This window comes from Cololabis saira, chromosome 11 (assembly GCF_033807715.1).
Source record: "Cololabis saira isolate AMF1-May2022 chromosome 11, fColSai1.1, whole genome shotgun sequence".
In the NCBI taxonomy this organism is placed as follows: domain Eukaryota; kingdom Metazoa; phylum Chordata; class Actinopteri; order Beloniformes; family Belonidae; genus Cololabis; species Cololabis saira.
In genome coordinates this window covers 39,332,378-39,353,797 of record NC_084597.1, presented here as the reverse complement: position 1 = coordinate 39,353,797, position 21,420 = coordinate 39,332,378, and the positions used below count along the sequence as shown (strand labels likewise).

The 21,420-nt window shown below is 38.0% G+C and overlaps 2 protein-coding genes across 5 annotated transcripts in view; both read left to right on the top strand.

Annotated features, from left to right (window-relative positions):
• The window catches only part of ehmt1b (euchromatic histone-lysine N-methyltransferase 1b), a 61,701-nt gene extending 41,711 nt beyond the window's left edge, over positions 1 to 19,990 (top strand). For all 4 annotated transcript variants that reach the window (XM_061734482.1, XM_061734484.1, XM_061734483.1 and 1 more), the window contains 17 exons: positions 2,273 to 2,550; positions 5,082 to 5,314; positions 6,167 to 6,376; positions 6,464 to 6,546; positions 6,652 to 6,758; positions 6,879 to 7,001; positions 11,345 to 11,446; positions 12,655 to 12,759; positions 13,282 to 13,436; positions 13,556 to 13,726; positions 14,000 to 14,144; positions 14,224 to 14,301; positions 14,378 to 14,493; positions 15,355 to 15,441; positions 16,066 to 16,144; positions 17,189 to 17,364; positions 18,312 to 19,990. In XM_061734482.1, the coding sequence (XP_061590466.1) occupies positions 2,273 to 2,550; positions 5,082 to 5,314; positions 6,167 to 6,376; positions 6,464 to 6,546; positions 6,652 to 6,758; positions 6,879 to 7,001; positions 11,345 to 11,446; positions 12,655 to 12,759; positions 13,282 to 13,436; positions 13,556 to 13,726; positions 14,000 to 14,144; positions 14,224 to 14,301; positions 14,378 to 14,493; positions 15,355 to 15,441; positions 16,066 to 16,144; positions 17,189 to 17,364; positions 18,312 to 18,489 (2,426 nt within the window). In that variant the 3' untranslated portion in view covers positions 18,490 to 19,990. The remainder of the gene's footprint in view (positions 1 to 2,272; positions 2,551 to 5,081; positions 5,315 to 6,166; positions 6,377 to 6,463; positions 6,547 to 6,651; positions 6,759 to 6,878; positions 7,002 to 11,344; positions 11,447 to 12,654; positions 12,760 to 13,281; positions 13,437 to 13,555; positions 13,727 to 13,999; positions 14,145 to 14,223; positions 14,302 to 14,377; positions 14,494 to 15,354; positions 15,442 to 16,065; positions 16,145 to 17,188; positions 17,365 to 18,311) is intronic.
• A 998-nt stretch (positions 19,991 to 20,988) lies between these two features.
• Positions 20,989 to 21,420, top strand: part of cacna1bb (calcium channel, voltage-dependent, N type, alpha 1B subunit, b) — a 248,616-nt gene continuing 248,184 nt past the window's right edge. The window contains exon 1 of the mRNA XM_061734480.1: positions 20,989 to 21,081. Within this exon, the coding sequence (XP_061590464.1) occupies positions 21,021 to 21,081 (61 nt within the window). The 5' untranslated portion in view covers positions 20,989 to 21,020. The remainder of the gene's footprint in view (positions 21,082 to 21,420) is intronic.

Sequence of the window (21,420 nt, the reverse complement as noted above, 5' to 3'; positions counted from 1 at the left end):
ATGCAAATGTAACCCTAAGACAGTATATAAAGCAAAGAAATATAGACAATTTATGCAATTATAACTGAAAACTTTAATGTTTTCATACCTTTAAACATATTTAAAGGCAAAAACATGGCACCAGTTATTCTCGTGTCCAACAAAATATTCCTTTTTTGGGCATAAACAAAAAAGTACCAAAAGTTGTAATGTAATGATGAATTTTTTTTTTTTTTTTTTAAATCGATCTTTAGACGTATGAATCGATTTTTAGGAATTAATATGAGAATCGATTGAGAATCGATTTTTTCAACACAGGCCTAGTTTTCAATACTTTATTGAATGTAGAAAGGGAGGACTCTGCTCTTGTGGCCACAGGTAACTTGTTCGGCGTTTGATGAACGTTGTGTTTCGACTGAGATCTCCTTGTCTGAGGAGAATCTGAGGCCAGTCTGTCTTCTTGTGAAGAGCGCAGTGCTCGTGAAGGGGTGTAAGCATTCACGATTGAGTTCACATAGGCTGGTGCAGTATGGAGCCAAATCAGGGCCAAAAGTTTTGCTAATTTGAAAATAAAATTTGAACCTGAAATTTTTTTTTTACAGTTTCAGTTTTATTTTTTTCAGTATCAGATCTTTTTTTCAGTTTCAAATCTTTTTATTTCAGTTTCAAATCTTTTTTTCAGTTTCAAATCTTTTTTTTTCAGTTTCACTTCTTTTTTTTTTCAGTTACAATTTTTTTTTTCAGGTTCAGACTTTTGGCCCGGATCTGGCGTGGGGGGCGTGGCATCAACTGAGAGGGGCGTGGCATCATGAGTGACAGCAGAACAGAGAAGGCGGGGGACGTTCCTCAGTCATGTTGCCTTCAGGAAATGTAGGTTGCAGAAGTTATCAGTAGAAGTATGATTCAACACTGTATATACACCATATTCACGTGATTGGCAGTGGAAAAAACTGATATTAGTGACACGTTTCTATTTAAAAAGCTGTTTTAGACCGTACTTGGTAGAATATTGAAGTGGGAAATGTCAAACTTTAAAGTGTGGCTGTTGAACTGTACAGTCTGGTATAGTTTATTGCTTTTATACTGCGATTGGTGCCAAGTATGGTCTAAAACAGCTTTTTAAACAGAAATGTGTCACTAATATCAGTTTTTTCCATGACAATCACATGAGTATGGTGTATATACAGTGTTGAATCATACTTCTACTGATAACTTCTGCAACCTACGTTTCCTGAAGGCAACATGACTGAGGAACGTCCCCCGCCTTCTCTGTTCTGCTGTCACTCATGATGCCTTCTCAGTTGATGCCACGCCCCCCACGCCAGATCCGGGCCAAAAGTCTGAACCTGAAAAAAAAATTTGTAACTGAAAAAAAAAGAAGTGAAACTGAAAAAAAAAGACGTGAAACTGAAAAAAAAAGATTTGAAACTGAAATAAAAAGATCTGATACTGAAAAAAATAAAACTGAAACTGTAAAAAAAAAATTTCAGGTTCAAATTTTATTTTCAAATTAGCAAAACTTTTGGCCCTGATTTGGCTCCATAGTGCAGACTCTGAGATCACCTTGTAGGCAAGTGACTCATGTTTTATTCAAGCTCTATCTGCAAATAATCGTGCATGCTACTTCTCCTTTCAAACACCAAATACATTATTTTTAAACGCGAGTCGCAGCGGCTGGAAATAATTGGGTGACACTTATACGAAAAAAGCAAGGAAGAGGCAGCAGCTGGAAAAAACAAGGCGAAAAAGACTTATTTTACAATTTTATCTTTTAAACCCCCAAACTTTTATACATCAAAGCTTTTTACAGTTCTACAAAAGACCCGCCACAAACAAAATAGAGTAAACTTTAGCTTTATTGTGATCATTTGTGCTCAAAATCAAATACTCATCACCTAAGCCGACAATGTCTCTAATCCATCCCAGCATGCTTTCGTGTTTGGAGTAGAAAGTGGACATAAGTGTCCCAGACCGTTTTTTTAATGTGACCCGAGGGATTGGATCCGACGCCATCCTAGCAATGTGTTCAGACAACATTTGCATCGACCACTTGTGGTCAAATAACCAATGGACAATTTAATGCAGTCAGAGCAGGGTTTTCGAGTAATTGTAAGCTAGGTCTATTGGCAGGTCTGCTTGTCAAACCCTGGTACTTTTTCACATCAACACTTTAAGCACATAAAATGGAGAACACTTGATCGTGTTTGGTTAAAGGCTTAATGTTACATTGTCTGTTCTGTAAACGTGTCCTCATCAGGCTTTACTCTAGAGGGCTGTGTTTCCTTCTTTTTAGACACTCCAGTGTCAGTTGTTGAGGAGGCTCAGGAGCTTCCCCTCTGCAGCTGCCGCATGGAGACCCCCAAGAGTCGAGAGATTCTCATCCTAGCAGACAGGAAGTGCATGGCAACAGAGAGCATCGATGGACAGTTAACCCGCTGCCAAAGTGCCGTCGTGAAACAGGAAATGATGCGTCCTTCCAACTCGGTTCCGCTGCTGGTTCTTTGCGAGGACCACCGTAACGGCATGGTGAAACACCAGTGCTGTCCTGGCTGTGGCTTCTTCTGCAGAGCAGTGAGTACATGCTCACTCATTTTACACCACATATGGTTCATCATATAGGCCATAGTATGTATATGACTTGCATACATGAAATTCCTTCTGTGAAATATTTTTACACAATGTTTTGTTCAAATGGCCATAAATATTCCTATTGGGCAAAGTTGAAACCTTTTAAGGTTTCAGGAGCTGCCTTTCGACTAACAGCCTCCAGACTTTGAGCACATAAGGGTTTCTTTCAAGGAACTAAGATAATTTCATCCCCTCTTCTTATGTATTTGCACTGATTTTGAAAAATGTTACAATTGTTAAAAAAAAAGACAAACAAAACAAGATATTAATGTTTCATTGCTCTGATTCAGTCCTTTCACCTCACCTGTTCCTCAGCGCCATCCAATTAGAATCTGTTAATGTTACAAATGTTACATTGGTTGTTATTATTTGGGCTTTTAAGTATAACTGCAATGGAATAAAAAAAAAAATACAAAAAACTGTAATACTGATTTCCCTACTTTCTTGTCACAACCCGAGCTTTCTTTCCCTTCTTATCCATTCTGGGCAGTGTGAACAGAGTTTATGAGCCATTAAGGATGTTAAATGCTGCACAACTGAGACTATTTAGCACTACAAACCCCATTGCAGGGGTTCTCGGGATTCTCAAAAGAACTGCAATCCTAAGAACTGTAGTGGTTTCTGGGGTTCTGTGACATGGTGACTGATGGGGCAAATAAAAGACTCTGCAAAAAAGAAAAGAGTCCTTATTATGTATAAGACAATGGATCAACACAATTATCACATTAAATCAGCCCGAAAGGCTTTCTTATTTGTCAAAATATCAGTTTTAATATCTTTCAAAGTAATATTTTCTTACTTTTTTAGATACTGTCCTCTAAGCATTTTTTGGCATGCTCCAGTCAACATATGCAAAGCTGCTGCACAGAGGTCACAATGGCATCCTAAAACAATATATTTTTTTATAGCTGTGTACTGTGTTAACAGATAACTACTAGTCGTTTTAAATGTTATTGAGGATGAACTTAATTTTTTGTTTTATTGTCCATTATATGATGAAGCCAGGAAGTTTTTATTTCAGAAAATGCAAGATTGTAAACCTGAGTTGTTTTGGACTGAGGATGATGCTAAATTGGAATGGTTTTTTAAAGAGGAGGTTTTTATCTATAGCGACCTTTATAAAGAGAGCCTGGAAACAGAGAAATGACAAATTATATGAAAATTGAGAAAGGATCTGAGCTGTAATGTATAAGTGGAATTTATAATTTTATAATCTGGCGTAGGGTATCTGTGTCTTGTAAGCCTTATAGGCTGGACACCTTAGAGGTGTATGACACATAAATAAACAATTCATTCATTCATTCATTGTAGGGCTGGGCGATATATTGAGATTTTAATATATATCGATATATTTTCAAACGCGATATGGTACGAGACAATATCGTTTATATCGATTCAAATTTTTATTTTTTTTTATGATTTTGATATAGCTAATTTTGTGACATCTTGACTTGAATGTTTTATTTGAGATTTGCACAAATGTTTTGTTATTTGCACAACTGTCAACCTCAGTGGAAAAGTCTGCCTGTTACTGTCTACATTGTATTATTTGTACAGTGTATTTTAATTTAATTGTTATGCAGGAAAGGGATATTTGTTTTATTTTATTCAAGAAGCATTTTTATTCTATATATGCAGGCAGTTTATTTTTATTTCATTTGTTTTATACATTTTGATATTGTGCAGACCTCTGTTAACAAAGGTACCTGTGTGACATTTGACACGAGGCTTTGTATTAAAACTGACTGTTTTTTTAAGGGTTTGCCTCAGAAAAAAATGAAGCTAACAGAGATGCTATGCTATAATGATTTGGGGGAAACCCCAATTATGGCACAGAAAAAATATCGATATATATCGAGTATTGCCATTCAGCTAGAAAATATCGAGATATGACTTTTGGTCCATATCGCCCAGCCCTAATTCATTGTATGTTTACAAATTTTGAATAACTCAACAAAGAGAGTGAAAGACCAAGAAAAAAGTTTGTTTTGTATCAAGTTTCTTCTCTGTTCCTTTGACACGGTCAAATGAACACACTTTAGTGTCTTTGGCACCTTTGCCACGATGAATGAACCAAAAACAGCGAGCCAGCTTGGTTCAGGGTAACCGAGTTGATTAACAGATGTGTTGATGTTGATTTGATGCAGTGCTGTAACACAATAGGGGTTCTTGTGAGAGCGATCCAGGCCGGACCATGAAGCCACATGGTGCAGTTCCAGGACAACTGTCCACACTGTCAGTAGCAGCAGAGGTCTCAACGACTCTTACTATGAGTCTGTGAAAGACCAGAGAGATTTAAAAGTTTTTAAAGGTGAAAAAAGAACATAGTGTTACTTTAAGAGTGTTCCAAGTTTTATTCAGTCTTGACTTCTCCTTCCATTTTTCCTGTTATTATCTTATTATTGTCTATTTTAGTACCTTTCAGAAATGTCTCAAGTGTTATTTCTGAGACTTTGTTTTTCCCCCCTTTTCAGGGGACGTTTATGGAGTGCCAACCGGATGTCAGTATTTCTCACCGTTTCCATCGGGTTTGTGCCTCAGTGCTGAAAGGTGAAAGTTTTTGTCCTCACTGTGGAGAAGAGGTCAGCAAAGCCATGGAGGTGACCATTACCAAGGCAGACACCACCTCCACTGTTCCCCTCGCTGTCACACATGGCCCAGCCACACACGGGGCTCTGGAGGGCCGAGCAGACACCACCACCGGCAGGTAAAATATCAACTGCACTCCTGTGTTTGTTTGGGTTTTTTTGTTTTGTTTATTAAGGAATAAAACAACTAAATCCAGAGCTGGGTAGTAACGAGTTACATTTACTCTGTTACATTTACTTGAGTAAGTTTTGGGAAATGTTGTACTTTTAGGAGTAGTTTTGGATCACTATACTTTTTACTTTTACTTGAGTAGATTTGTGAAGAAGAAACTGTTTCTCTTAGTCCGCTACATTAGGCTACGTTGAGCTGTTACTTTTCTTTTATCCCTTTTATCCACGTACGCGTCAATCTCATGACATCACTGAGTGATTCTTTGGGAAAATGTTTTGTTTTTGCATGTTTTGTCACATTTACACAGACTCAAACACACACAGAGTTTATATGAGTTCATGCTTGTTCTAGTTCTGGTTAAAAAAGGAAAGTACAAAGGCTTGAAATTTTGTGCTACTTGTGCTTAATTTATTTTTTTATTCTGTTATTATATTATTCATTTTATTCTTTATTAAAGTACTTGAATTTACTTTAAGATTATTTTAATTTAAGCTATTTTTATTAATTTTTATTAATTTTATTATTTTATTGATTTAATTTGCCTGAAGATGATTATTTTGTACTTTTGTCTGTTTGAATGGTTGTGTTAAAAAAATAAATCAGACATTACTCAACAGTTACTCAGTACTTGAGTAGATTTTTCACCAAGTACTTTTTTACTTTTACTCAAGTACTTATTTGAATGACTACTTTTTACCTCTACTTGAGTCATATTATTCTGAAGTAACAGTACTTTTACTTGAGTACAATTTTTGGCTCCTCTACCCAGCTCTGACTAAATCTCTGACTTGTTTTCCAGCTCTTCTTGTTTGGCTGTGGGTGCTGAAGCCAGTGGTCGGGCCGACAGCTCCGTTGCCATTCATTCTTCTCAATTTCTCGACACCTCTGCTATTCCTGGGACATCCAGGAGTACCACTCCTGTGATGGGAACAACCGTCCCTCCTCCATTCCTTACAGGAACACCAATAGAAACCCTGGAGAATGTCCTGGTGGCTCTGAACACGGAGAAGTACGTTGGACTGGGTCTCCTCATATCAGAATATCATCACTGCCCTTGTTGTCTTGGAATAACCCTTGTTTTTTGTAATCTGATTAGGCCCAAGAAACTGCGTTTTCATCCCAAACAACTTTATGTCTCTGCAAAACAGGGTGATTTGAAGAAAGTTGTGCTTATGTTGGGTATGTAGTCCATTCATGTCATACATTAACACCCCAGCGTTCTACTTCCTATATTCATAGATATGCATTTTTTGTAATTAACATTTCTATCTCCTGAACTTTCAGTTGACGGCATTGACCCAAACTTCAAGACGGAATCCCAAAACAAACGGACGCCACTGCATGCAGCAGCCGAGGGAGGACACAAAGATATCTGCCACATGCTTGTACAAGTGAGATTAAGTTTCACATCTGACCTGGAGGTGCTCCAGTGGAAATTACAGACATTAGTTTAGACCCCAATCCTTTAATAATAGCTGTTTAAATAAGCTATCTGATTTGCACCGCATCAGGCCGGCGCAAACTTGGACATGTGTGATGAAGATCAACGGACTCCACTGATGGAGGCATGTGAGAACAATAACATGGAGGTTTTCCTGTATCTGCAGAGAGCTGGAGCCAATATCACGCACAAGGTAAAGCACTACCAGGTTTATCCCAGATACCATAGGAAAGGCTTTTACCTTTTTTTTATTTATTTTTTTTTTTTTAAGCTATCACAATTACAGAGGACATCGTTTTTATTGTCCCCATTGTATTTAAAATTAAGCAAATGACTGAAAACAGCAACACATTAAAAAAGGTCGATAGGCTTACCTGTATTATGACATCCTTACTTTAATTTAAAAAATAAGGACACAGCATGATGACTTCAGTTGGAAGGTCTTGGGTTCCCCAGCACTCTCCATTGTCCAAAGAGGTCTGCTAAGGCCACGTTTCCACATAGTCGGGTATTTACAAAAATTGATATTTCCCCCTCTATGTTTTGAAAAATATCCTTGTTTACACGAACCCGGACAAATGCGCTGTTAAGGTGCTATGAGCATCCAAACCTGCAGGGGGCAGTGTAACGAGAAGCGTAAAGTCATGCTAGCCAATCAGGATCCTGGAAAATAACGTCAACAAATGACATGTGTGAAGCCTGAATTTGCGTTAAATCGAGGGCGTAGCCAGAGACGTTCTATAAACCGAGACAGCCCACTAAGGTTCGAGTTGCTGTGTCTGTGTCACGTGACTGCCACGCCCCCTTAGGAGACTGGAAGTAGGTCCTGAGTCTATTGAGTCCTATGGGAAAAGTGAACGTGAGCACAGATTATTACCAATTCCTTCGCCCCATAGTAACCTAAGTAAATATGGGACCCATTTTTCAAAAGCCACAAACCTTCTGAACATTCTGACACCAAAATGGCAATTTTCAGACCGACAGATTAGGAGAAAATTCACTTTGTTTGAGACCTGTCTCTGTCTGAGCAACACACTCTCGCGAGATTTGGCTCTCATCGTTTTCCCATCGGATAAAATTAAGTTTAAAACTAAAATAAAACTTGCTTCTTTGCTTAATAATACTGTTATTTTTATTATTTAAGTATTTTTGGAAGAAAGTTGTACTGTATCTAGTGTTGTATGTTCCAAAACGATGTGGGGAGAGGGGCGGCCACGCCCACTTAGGAGACCGGAAGTGTATACCATTCCATACCATTGGCAGTAACGGTAATGCGCTATCTTGTGTATAGAAGATCTTTGGCGTAGCCTACGTACGGTGCTCGTCGCCGCGTACCCTACGCCGTAGGCTCTGCGTTGGTGTAACGCAGAACCATAAATCAGCCTTGACTGCCAGTTACTTCCAAGACGGAACGAGAGTCTTTCGTTTGGAGTGACAGAGAAGTGGAGTTACTTTTAAGTGTGACTTTAGAATATAAAACAGGTAAAATACAAGAAAATATTGACGGTGGCCAAACAAATTGTAAACACAGGTCGCACACATGACGCTGTTGATGTTTCTGTCTCATAATGTGACGTTCTGAAGCCTAAATCTCCGTTTCCCTCCGTTTACAAGCAAACGTGAAAACAAGAGTTTTTGAAAATCTCCACTTTGGCCGGAGTTTTCAGAAATTATCGTTTTTGTTGACTTTGAGCTCCGTTTTCGTGTAAACGAACGGCCAAAACGCATGAAAACGCCTCCGTTTTTGCTCCGTGTAAACAGGGCCTAAGTTGATGGGCTCATTGGTCTCCGTGTGGCCCTATGACTATGGATAGCTGACCTGTCACATTTCCCCTGATGTGGACCAGGGCAGGCTTCTTGTGACCCTGAACAGGATCAAGCGGGATCAATGTTAATCCATGTATGGATGCTAATGGCTTTTGTTTGTAACAGGGTTCCAGGTGCTCAACAGCGATGTTTTCATCTTCTAATTCAAATCTTCAAAGTGGTATTACATTTTCAAAAGGAGGCAGAACGTCAAGCACTTTGTCTGTATGAAGCCAAACTGCCTTGACCACCTTGACCTATAACCCATCCATCTTTTTCAAAAAGAAGTTTAAATGTGCACTCCTCTGACCTCAGAACATGCGTTGACTCTCTTTCTGATGGTGTCAGTAAAGACAATGAAATGACAATGTCTGTAAAACAATGGTTCAAACTAATTATCTAGATCAAAAGTTTGGTTGCATTTTAGAAAACATTGGAGCTGTTTGGAAATAGAGTTGAAACTATGATGTTTGAGATTGCTGGTTGTTAAGAACGTTATGTAAAATGTTAAAGTGGTTCTCAGAAGAATCAAACAATATTTAGATAGGACTGTTGGACCGCCTTCAGCTTTGATTACAGCAGACAATCACTGTGACATTGTTCCGTTAAACTTCTGCAATGTCACAACATTTATTTCTGTCCATAGTGGCATTCATTTTTCATTAAGATCTTATTGGTGACGGAGGTGGAAGTCTGCGTAAAGTCTTCTCCAGCAAATCCCAACGATTGTCAATAGCATTAACGTCTAGACTCTGTGGTGGCCAATCCCATGCGTGATAGTGAGGTCTACTAATAATTCTTATACTAATGCTAATAACCTGGGCATTCAGTAGGGTTGTAACAATATATCGTGCCACAAAATTTCGCGATACAAAAATGTCACGAAACGTGTCGTGGAGGTGACAAAGTGTATTGCGATATTGGGTTATTAATATTAATCTATTGTGTTGACTAGAAACCACGCGTGGCGACCGCGGCTCGATCTGCGGACCAAAATCTGACTCCGCTCGGAATTAACTAGTACCGTTTTGCGGTCCCGTTTTGAGCTCTGAACCTTTACTTATGTAAGGCTGGTGTAGAGTTAAGCCTTACCTTATTAAATTAAACCTTTTTGCGGTGGTGAGTAGGATAAACACGGGGACAACTTCTGCTGAGTTCCAGTGTACTTTAATGTCCCTCAACAGTGTAGGATTTTAGAACATCAACACAGCACCTAGTGCCGTACTGTGGCGTATCACTCCGCCCAATCTAAAACAGACTAATCACTACAGATAAACTGACTAGTGTCATTATAGTCCCTGATTTACATCAGAATAGAAAGAATATATTTATAAAATAATGAACCCTGAATTACCAAAATAACCTTCTTAACAAAAATAAATCTCCTCTTACACTTATAAGGTGAGCATGAATCAATCTTTTTTATGATGTAAAATTGTATGTAGGATTTACTTTTATTTATTTATTTAATTTTAGTTGTTACATTTCTGGAAAAGAAAAAAGTTAAATCATACATGAGAGAAACTATTGTATGAAACTGAAGATGCATAATGCAAACCTGACATTTACTTTTAGTTCAGTTTGTGGAAAATGCTTGGCCTGGCTTTCTCTTTAAAACTTAAACAGTTATAAAGCATTACAAACTGTAACAATAGGGCAAACGCACAGCATTGTTTTGTATTTTGTGTCTTTCAAATAAAAGACAATTTTTTCCAGTCATATATTCCTCATTCAAGGTTGTTAAAAAAATACTGCTATAATATTGTATCGTTATCGTGACCTCAATATCGTGTATCGTACCGTATCATGAGATAAGTGTATCGTTACACCCCTAGCATTCAGTATATTCAGGTAGTCGACTGACCTCATTCTTTGGGCTCATAACGTTGCTGAACCGGGACCTTAATAACAGCTGCAACCCCAGATCGTAGCACTGCCCCCACAGACTGTATGGTAGGCACCAGGCATGATGGGTGCATCACTTAATCCGCATCTCTTTTTACCCTGATGCACCCATCACTCTGGAACTCTGGGCAAATTGAAGCCCTTTTCTGATTGGCTTCACTGAATAGTGGTTTTTATTTATGGAGCTAGAACAGTCTCAAAAGGGACAAATGCACATGCCGATCCACAAATGCACAGGACAAGATTCACAAATGCACGGGATGATTTGCAAATGCAAGGAACAATTCACACACGCGTAGGACAAGATACACAAATGTATTTTTTGTATGTTGTACCAATCCCTTGAGTTCCCTTTATATGTAGAAATGCTCTTACTTTCATGATCACATGACCGCAATCATTCAAGAACCCCCCCCCCCCCCCCAATTTGTTCCTCGAAATGAGGGTTCCCTGCTATTCTTCCAATTTTTAACAATGTGTTGGACAGATCTTAACCCATTTCTAGTAGTTTTACCAAACTCCCTAGATGTTTTCATGGCAATAATTTGACCCATCTGAAACAGATAACCATCTTTCCCAGGACCACAGGATGTGACCTCTGATGTGGTTGTTTAAGAACTTACTTTAAGGTTACTCACTGCAACAGTTAGGATTAAATAATTGGTTTCCAGCTGTAACATAATCATCCATATAGTAATTATCCAGTGGGAGGCTCTTACCTATTTGCTTAGTTAAATCCAGGTGCTGACTGTTATTTTGGACACGTAGTGTATCTGGTGTGTTTAACTTTGTTCAAACCGTAATGTGGTTCTTTGTTGCTCTCAGGATGCTGAAGGGTTCACGTGTCTCCACCTAGCGGCAAAATCCGGCCATTACAAGATTGTTGACCACCTTTTGTCCTCGGAACTCATTGGAATAAACGTTCAGGTCAGTTGGGTTTTACACTTTTCTTTAAGAATAGAGAAGTACCACAAAAAAGACATTTCTTAACAATTTGGGCAGTATGGCATTTATTTTATCCATGGATAAAATAGAGAGGAAACATGGTTGTGTGTGTTAACTGGAGAGCTAGATCCACGACTCAGTGAAAAGATACACGGTGAGACGGGGGATGAACCATCCTTTTTCAATCCAAAAGTCAAATTAATCTTAGAGCATCCCCAAAACTCACTCACCTTACCAAGTTTACTTTATTGAGATAAAAGTTTAAAAGTTGTAATCATTTCATCACCACCGTTGGCTGACCACTTTGGTTTGTATACAACATAAACAAGTTTGCAGCATCACGCTCTCTGTCAAAATCACACATTTTACTATCAGGAAGTCAGATGATATGTTTTTTTTTTTTTTTGTTTTTTTACCAAAATGGTAAATTATTTCTTTAATTAATAGTACAAACCCTTCTATAGCTTTTCTTTCATGGTCCTTCACTTTCTAATCCAACTGTCACAATTAGACATTGACAGTCAAACATGCTAAAAGGCCAAAATGTAAGAACTGCAACATGTTAGTTCTTATGTGCCACTGATGTTTCTTTTAAGAGTGTGTGCATGATTTAAACCATCCTAGAAACTTAAAAAGATGCATATCAAAGTGATCCATTAGCCAATTGAACATTGTGTTAATAGATTGGTTATATTTAGAAGTGCTGATGTTCTTATTTGGAGTTACTTGATTCTTTAAGGCGCTAAAGAGATTTTGTCAGGTCTTCAGTAAATGCTCTTGACAAAAGTGGCAAAAACCTCTCAGAAATCACATTTATGGGAGTGATATTTCTTATTGGATGCAAGTTCATAGTCTTTTAACAGTCAGTATGACAGTGTTCTCAGTTCATGCGTTCAGTTTAGGCCCAGCAGCCAAACACGCTATGGAAACACTGGTAATCATTAATATGATTACCAAGAGCTGCTATTGAAATGTTGGTGGATGGAACAAAGTTCAATGTACTGTATCTCATGTAGGCTTTCAACGTTACCATTAAAAACACATTAGTTCTGTTGTTTTAAATGCACGTGTTGGATTTATTATTTACATTTGCGAGGTTAAAGTCCGTGTGTGTGTATTTGAATTGGAATTGCTAGCTCCTTGATGCCAGTACGTTTGTTTTTTGAGTTTGAAGTGTTGTTTGTCTCCAGGATGATGGAGGTTGGACACCAATAATCTGGGCTACAGAGTACAGACATGTGGACCAGGTGAATCTGCTTCTTTCCAAAGGAGCCGACATCGGCATCAGGGATAAGGTGAGAGGCGTTCTCACTTGAGTCGTGTTTCTTTCACAAAGTGTCACAAAGTTAAACAAGTTAGTAGGGCTGGGCGATTTTGGACAAAAATAATAATTTTTTTTTTCTCTGAAAACCCGATTTTTTTCGATTTTGATTTTTTTGGTAAAACTACAAAAGACAATGGAATAAATTGTTTCAAATATTTTATCTTTATTTTTAAAGAAAAATAGCAAACAAATTTCCCTATTGGGAATGAAGTGCAATTGAAAGATACTGTAAATCCTCCTTGAGTTTAGTAAAGTGACAACATTTACAATTTTCTTGACCAAACAAAGATGACTAGACGAGCTCTGTCTGTAATACAGCCAGCTGCAAAAAAGGAAAATTGATTTTCCTTTTTTTAACATCGTCTTGATTAATAAATCCGATTTAGATTTTAAATCGATTAATCGCACAGCCCTACAAGTTAGTCATTAATTTCAGTTCGTTAAAGTTTACTTTAATTGTTAATCTTTGGTTTGTGTCAATGTTTTTTTTTAGGAAGAAAACGTTTGTCTTCACTGGGCAGCCTTCTCTGGCAGCGTGGACATCGCTGAGCTGCTGCTGAACGCCAGTAGCGACCTGCAGGCCGTTAACATTCACGGAGACTCACCTCTGCACATCGCTTCTCGGGAGAATCGCCTGGAATGTGTCACGTGAGTTGGCTACCCAAAGACAGGAGATATAAAGCGAATTCTCCATTTGTTTCAAACAAGCGGGTGAAAGAAGGTGGCCGATGTTGATCTTGAGTAAAGTACAGCCTTTCTCTCCTCAGACTTTTCCTGTCTCGAGGAGCAGATGTGTTTTTGAAGAACCGTGAGGGAGAAACCCCGTCAGACTGCTGCAGCCACAACTCCAAGGCCTGGGCCGCCCTGCAGCTCAACAGGAAGGACAGGGAGGCCAAGAAGATCAGGCTCGGCTATGCGGAACAAAAAATCCTTCTTAGGTTGGGATTGTGCTGGGTTTTACTGCTGTATCACTGGGAGAGAAAAACCAGGCATTCAGATCAGAAATGGCAGTGTTGAAAATGGATAATGACAGCAGATGCAGGCAGGCAACTAAATGTATATTCAGGATGGTCATGTTGAAGAAAAGTACGAGGTCACCTGGTACTTTTTATCCTGATTTTTGTATTTTAAATGTATTAATTTGTGGCGTTTTACACATACGACTTTATCAACTCAATAAACCCGACTTTGTGTTGTGTGTCTGTTCACAGCGACATATCTTTAGGTCAGGAGAAATTTCCCATTCCCTGTGTCAACGCTGTGGACAACGAGCCCTACCCACATGACTACAAATACATCTCTGAAAACTGTGTCACCTCCCCCATAAATATTGACAGGAACATAACGCACTTACAAGTGAGTTAAAAAGCATCTTTTAACAAGCGTCTCAGCTGAAGAGGCTGAATATTTACTTTTTCCTTTCTCTCTGGTACAGTACTGCGTTTGTAAGGAAGACTGTTCTTCTAGCATCTGCATGTGTGGGCAGCTCAGTCTGCGCCGCTGGTATGACAAGGTAAGGACATTTAGATGTTGTATATTTTACGCATTTTAAGTTATTCAGCACGCTTCTTTTGCCATGTGTCACGTAGAATGGCTGCCTTCTGCCGGAGTTCTGCCATGAGAATCCTCCTCTCATATACGAATGCAACCATGCATGTTCCTGTTGGAAGACGTGCAAGAACCGTGTGGTACAAAATGGACTCAGGTATTTGAAATACAGCTCTCAACACGCAAACAAGTTTTTTAGAAAAAGAGTATTCCTGGCTGATCTCTTTCTTTGTTTACTTCGTTGTTTGTCTTTCTGCGCAAACAAACTAGATCAGATCTGTGTACAATAAAACACCCGGGTTAGGGCTGGGCGATATATCGAGATTTTAATATATATCGATATATTTTCAAACGCGATATGGGACGAGACAATATCGTTTATATCGATTTAAAAAAAATAATTTTTTATTCTTTTTATTTTTTTATTTTTTTATGATTTTGATATAGCTTATTTTGTGACAAATTGACTTGAATGTTTTATTTGAGATGTTTTGTTATTTGCACAACTGTCAACCTCAGTGGAAAAGTCTGCCTGTTACTGTCTACATTGTATTAATTGCACAGTGTATTTTAATTTAATTGTTATGCAGGAAAGGGATATTTGTTTTATTTTATTCAAGAAGCATTTTTATTCTATATATGCAGGCAGTTTATTTTTATTTCATTTGTTTTATACATTTTGATATTGTGCAGACCTCTGTTAATAAAGGAACCTGTGTGACATTTGGCACGAGGCTTTGTATTAAAACTGAAAAAAATGAAGCTAACAGAGATGCTATGCTATAATGCTTTGGGGGAAACCCCAATTATGGCACAGAAAAAATATTGATATATATCGAGTATCGCCATTCAGCTAGAAAATATCGAGATATGACTTTTGGTCCATATCGCCCAGCCCTAGCCCGGGTCATTATCAGTCGCAAAATAAAACCAACAAGATTGTATAGGAATGTTTTTTGATCAACATCTTGTATTTAAAGTAAAATAATGATGCTAAAATATTTTGTCCATCCTCTAGGATCAGACTTCAGCTTTTTAGGACCATTGATAAAGGCTGGGGTGTTAGGACGCTGCAAGACATTCGGAAGGGGACCTTCGTATGCGAGTGAGTTAAACACAACACACTCCCATTCCCCATTATAAGAGTTTTCCTTGGCGTCTCTTTGGTGAATAATGTTCTATATTTTTTGTCATAGATTACAGGTTTTACACGTGGGGGTGGGGGCAGGGATAGGTGCACCGCAACACGTTTACACCTCATTTGAAAAACGTGCTACGCCACTTAAAGAGGCAGCTGTCTGATCTCCTGCCAGATGGAGCAGCTCAGACTGTCAGTGCAGCCTCATTAGTTTCTGCTTTATCATACGTGGAAATGTTGCCAGTTATTATCCTGCTAGTGCATTATGGTTCATTCCCCCAAAATATTTTTGGTCTGTGTACCTTTACAACAACGTTGGCGTTTTTTTTTAAAGGGATCAAAATGTTTTTGCTGTGTTGCAAAATGCATTCAAAGAATAAAGCTACTGTCTTATTTTTGTACGTTACGATTATTTGGTTTGAATTTTAATGTTTGAGTTCAGTTATTTCATTGATGTATTAAAGTAACAAGGTGAAATCTTTGAAGTTTTCCATCTGAGAACTGCAAACAAAGAAAATGTCCCCGCTTCTGTAAAAGGCGGCAGCATCAAAAATGTCTACAGTTGCTGACAGGTCATTTATTTTTGAACAGATATGTGGGTGAGATCATTTCCGAAGCAGAAGCAGCGATGAGGCAAAACGATGCTTACCTGTTCAGTCTGGATAACAAGGTAAAGTTCAAACTTGCAGGTGTGAATGGAAAACACAACCCACCTTCTTTTTCTTTTATTGTTATTGTATTACACTGATTGCTCACTTCTAAGGTTTTGCTTTATCAAATCAAATCAAACTTTATTTATTTAGCACTTTTCTTGCAATAGTAACGCAAAGTGCTTTACATAATAAACTCAACATTTGACATATAAAACTCACACACTCATGGTTAAGACACACATCTGGTCATTTTCACACACATACATACTTACAAAAAAATCATCGATCAGTGAGATAGGAATAAAACCATTCTAAAACAGTGCCAGAAAGTTAAAATGTGGTGATCTACTGTATCAAAAGCTGTGCTCAGATCCAGTAGCACTGGGATGGAAAGCTTCTGTGAGTCCATATTGGATCTGAGATCATTTAATTTAATGATCATTTATGATAAAAGACTTATTTAACAAATATCGAACATTTAAAAAGATCTATTGTGGGCTTGTGTTTCTCAGAGGAACTTGATGTATGAGGCGGAGAAATTTACATCTACTTCTGGACTAGCTTTGGCAGTTGTCTTGAATTTTTTCCACTTGTGAATATTCTTTGTTGTTATAAGCAAACATATTTTCAAATAGTCTTAAAACCGCTCCCAGATTGATGGGTGGGAAGAATTATTTATCTTCATTATCATTATTGACGTCTTTCCTCCCTGGCATTGTATTGGGACACTCCTGAGTGCTCCTGACCAGCAGACAAAATGCCAAAATGCCATCTTTATAGAGGGCATCATCCTTGAAGTGCACTTGATTTGCCGCAACTGGGTTTCCATTTGCCAACCTAATTCTTGTGGAGGCAGTAGGGATGTCCTTCATTTTTCACACACTGCCTCTGCATTTTAGTTTAGCTCTGTTTCCCTTGCGGTTATATTTAGTAAATTCTAAGACATGCCAAGAACCTGATGATTTCTGTTGTGCAACTGTTTTCTTGCTCTCTTGCAGAATTGTCTTTTCAGTTTTTATAATATTTATTTTCATTCAAACTATCCCTTATGTCTATTGCAGCCAGACTATCTCTACTGCATCGATACCTGTTTCTATGGGAACATCAGCCGCTTTCTAAACCACATGTGTGAGCCTAACCTGTTTGCCTGTCGGGTTTTCACAACACATCAGGACCTTCGATTTCCACATGTTTCCTTCTTCGCCGGTGAAAACATCAAGGCTGGAGACGAGCTTGGGTAAATTTGTGTTTTTTTTTTTTTGTTTTTTTTTTTGCATCCATGAGTCATTTGTTGAGTCACAGTTTAATGTTAGTTTCAGATTTAAAAAAAAAACAGAAAAGCTTTTTTGCAGTAATTAATTTTCCAAAAAGTTTCAGCCAGACTTCTGGAGAAACCAGTGTTTTTTTTTATTACGTGAAAAATATGTAAAACAATATGAACATCATATTGGCACGAGACTGAAATCTGAAAAGTTTTACTTTTTTTTTTTTGCAGTGAAATTGTTATATCTAAATGATTTGCATATCGTTAAATGTCTTGCCAGAGGCGCAGGTTTCTTTGGCCTCTTTCGTTTATCTTGAGTGCTTTAAACAGCAGTTTAGCTCCCAACATAATGGTCACACCAAGAGAGCACACCTGTGTCTTCTGGTTGAAGTTATTCACACCTAATCTTGAATATGAATGTGAATTCCGGAAGTGACACTATTTAAATCATGGTAGAAGTAAAAGTAAATTCAAGTAATAAAAAAGGAGCTGATATGCTGGTGAAAATAGTACAAAATATTTAATTTGTCAGTGTCTCAGGGACATCATTTGCCTGCAGGTAAATAAATATACATGATTTAGACTTTATCCCATATCAGTTAAAGGATTTTTATGTAAAATGCAGAAGTGTTGAAAACATCGAACCTTCAACAATAAAATTGTGACAGAAAATGAAAATCTTCACTTTGGTATACATCTAAGAACTCCTGCAAGGTTCTTTGTACGATGAGTGCTTCATGGCTAACAGACATTAGTGTTTGTGTGCTTTTGTTTCCTTCTTGAAATAAATAAAGGGTGAATCAACATCACACTGGGGAGGGAATCGCCAATTTTGGGACAATTGCCGTTGGCATTTCTTCATTTTTGTAATTATGTCAGTGCTTCTTATTAACTATCATTTCTTCTTACTCCTTTCTCAGATTTAACTATGGCAACCACTTCTGGGAAATTAAAAGGAAGCACTTCGGCTGCGAATGTGGCTCGCTCAAGTGCATGTACTCAACTGCGTGCCTGCAGCCTGACAGCACACCAGAGAACCATCAGATGCCCAGCTCGCCTGACACCATTCTTTTCAACAGTCCCCCCAGTCCTTTCTAAAACAGTCCGCACACTAAATTTGGCTCCTCATCCACAACAGACGGTTTCTCCTTCACCAACACCCCCCTCCCCGAACTTGAATCAACAAACCTGTACTGTATTCACTTCTCATTAAAAGCAAGGACCACCGACCTTCATGACAACCTGTAAAACTTTATTACACACAACCAGATGCACAATCAATTCCTGGATGGACTAACTGCTCATTTATTCTACCATATATATACACATATATGTATATATATGTATATATATATATATATGTGTGTATATGTATGTGTATTTATGTATATGAATAAGGGGATGAATTTGGACCATGCACAGTAAACACCGCAGGGACAATAAAAAAAAAACAAAAAAACTGTGCATTTTGCTGGGAAGGTAAACTGTTTTAAGATATTAAGTTGACATTGTTGTGATCAAAGCAGTTTTGTGGTATCGTCTTTTGCAAAGACAACCTCGGCACACAGCTGGGTTTTACTGCTTTGATCTTTTCGGTCATTTACCATGAACCATTCCAGCAAGATCAGCTGATCACTGTTGTACAGAAGAGGATCAGGGCCACTGAAGAAAAAAAAAAGAATTCTGAGAAAAATTACTTTAAAAGACTTTAATCAGAAACCTAAAACAAAAAAATTTACGGAGGATTTTTTTTTTTTCAAAAAAGTCAAGAGTTCAGATTTTTTTTTTTGTTATTAAAAAAATCACCCCTAAATTTTTCTTTTAAGCTTCTGAAAAAAAAGTCCGAATTCTGACTTTTTCTTCAATGGCCCTAATATTCTTCCGTATTATTGAATATTTTTTTCCGCTTGTTTTGTTTGTGTTTTGTCATCTTTTTATAGTGAAAGGACATACATGTCCCACATCTTTCACCGCTGCTGGTGATGGGTTGATGAAATAAAATGAAAGACAAAGAGGTGTTACAAAAAGTGGACTTTAAAAAAAAAATATATATATAAACATGTGCTACTCAACTGCGTTTAGATTGTCTGTCTAGTAGAAAGCTGAACCATTCCTCAGAAATGAGGCCTTTCTAGTATGAATTATTGTCTGACCTTTTTATTAAACTTGTTTGAGGGGACTGAAATGTGTCAGTTTGCCACAATAGTAGAGAAATTGATTGAACCTAAAATTATTGAAAAAAACAAGAAAAATGGTGCTGACAAAGGTTTTACTTTTTTCAATTATCCAAGTGAACATAGTTTGTAAAATAAGATGTTTTTACTTTTTTTTTAATGTTATCTCTTTATTTCTAATCATAGTTATCGTAGTTATGTTTTCATGTTCTTCAGAATTTTGCTGACAGAAGCCAAACCATCTTGTTAACCGTTAATAGGAAGCAGTGACTGTTGTGTAAAGTCTTGAAAGGTAGAAACGGGGGAAGAATTAGATTTTTTTTATAAAATACACTTCCATTAAGTTCTGTTACATTTTTCTGGACCGTGAACCATCCATCTGATTGGTTGTATCTTTTTCAATAAATTTAATACTAATGCATTTATTCTGAGACACTTACTGCAGTCTGTGCGGTGACAAACCTGTCTGCTACGAAACCACCTGGAAGTGTTGCTGCACATTCAAAAGGCATGTTGACTTTCATGTCTGAGCTCTTTTTGCAGAAAAAAAACGTTCTATTCACAGAGAAACCGCCTTTAAGCTCCTTATCTTGTCAAGCATCTTCAAGCTGAATCCTGCCGTCAGTTCGTCCCCATGGAGAACAGGAGGTTGTAGAGCAAATTTGATGTTGTGTGGTCACAATTCCCTAAATCTGCTTTTGTGAGGACCAAATATCTAACCCTGGGTTAGAATTTGTTTCAAAGGAAATCAAATGGTCTGCTGCGGGGAAAGGTAACAAATGTCTCTCATGCTTTGATGTGGTATTTAGCACTAAATATGAGGTAAATCTAAAGCTCTTGGGAAAGCATTGACACTTTTTGCCATTGGGTGGAAAAAGAAAAAAGAAAAAAACTTCTCTTGGACACTGGAATATTTTTACCAATGTTTTCAATCAGTCTTAACCTTTTATTTATTGTTTGAGTAGAGAATGATTTCTTATAGATAAGCCAATAATGTATCCTCCTTTTTTGAAGCTTTTTTTTAAGAAAATGCTCAGATGATTCCAGTCAGCTGCTGTCATTAAAAAAAAAAAAAAAAAAAAACACCCCAAGGGTCTGGTCTGAAAATGTCCCCTGCAGCAGCAGCAGGGAGGAGAAAAACATCAGGAAGTGAGGCTGTGCATCTGCAGGCCTTTTAGGGCTCATGAACTGGCCGATGATTGCTCCCTTCCTGATTACCAGCAAACAGAGCCGCTAACTGAATCAGAGAAATTTCTCTCTAAGCATCAAAGATGACTGCGCTGATAACCACGTTCTTAACTGGAAGAACAGGATGCAGGCTTTCCGCATTCCAAGGTGGGAAAACCTTTTTGGTGCCCGTTCCCCAGTGCCAACGCAGCGCAGCCTCCAGTCAGCAGAGCTAGGGCACTGGGAGAGGGCCCGACACTCGCTCCACAGTCCAACAGGAGAGCAGTTATGAAGAGAACAGTTCCTTACAACTCGAGATGGGCAGAGAGACGGTCCACGGTGCTTTATGGTATGTTCAATATTTTGCTTTAAATTTCAGAACACTATCACGTTTATTTCTCACAATTTTCTTGTATTTACAACTGTCGGGGAAGGAAATCCCTCATTATAGACCTAAGTGGATTTGCACTTTTCGAAACAAAACAATATAAGTTTGTTAACTTGGTTTTTCCTTCTCCTTGGAAATTATCACTTCTTCATTTTACTTCCTTTGGAGGTTCTTGGACATCAGGTTTCTCCACATCATTAAGTCTCTGTCTCTGAGAATAGAAGGTAGCCAGTGAAGCCGGGAAGGTTCTGAGATGGCGTTCCCTTTGCCAAAACTCAGTTTATTTATAATAAACTGTTG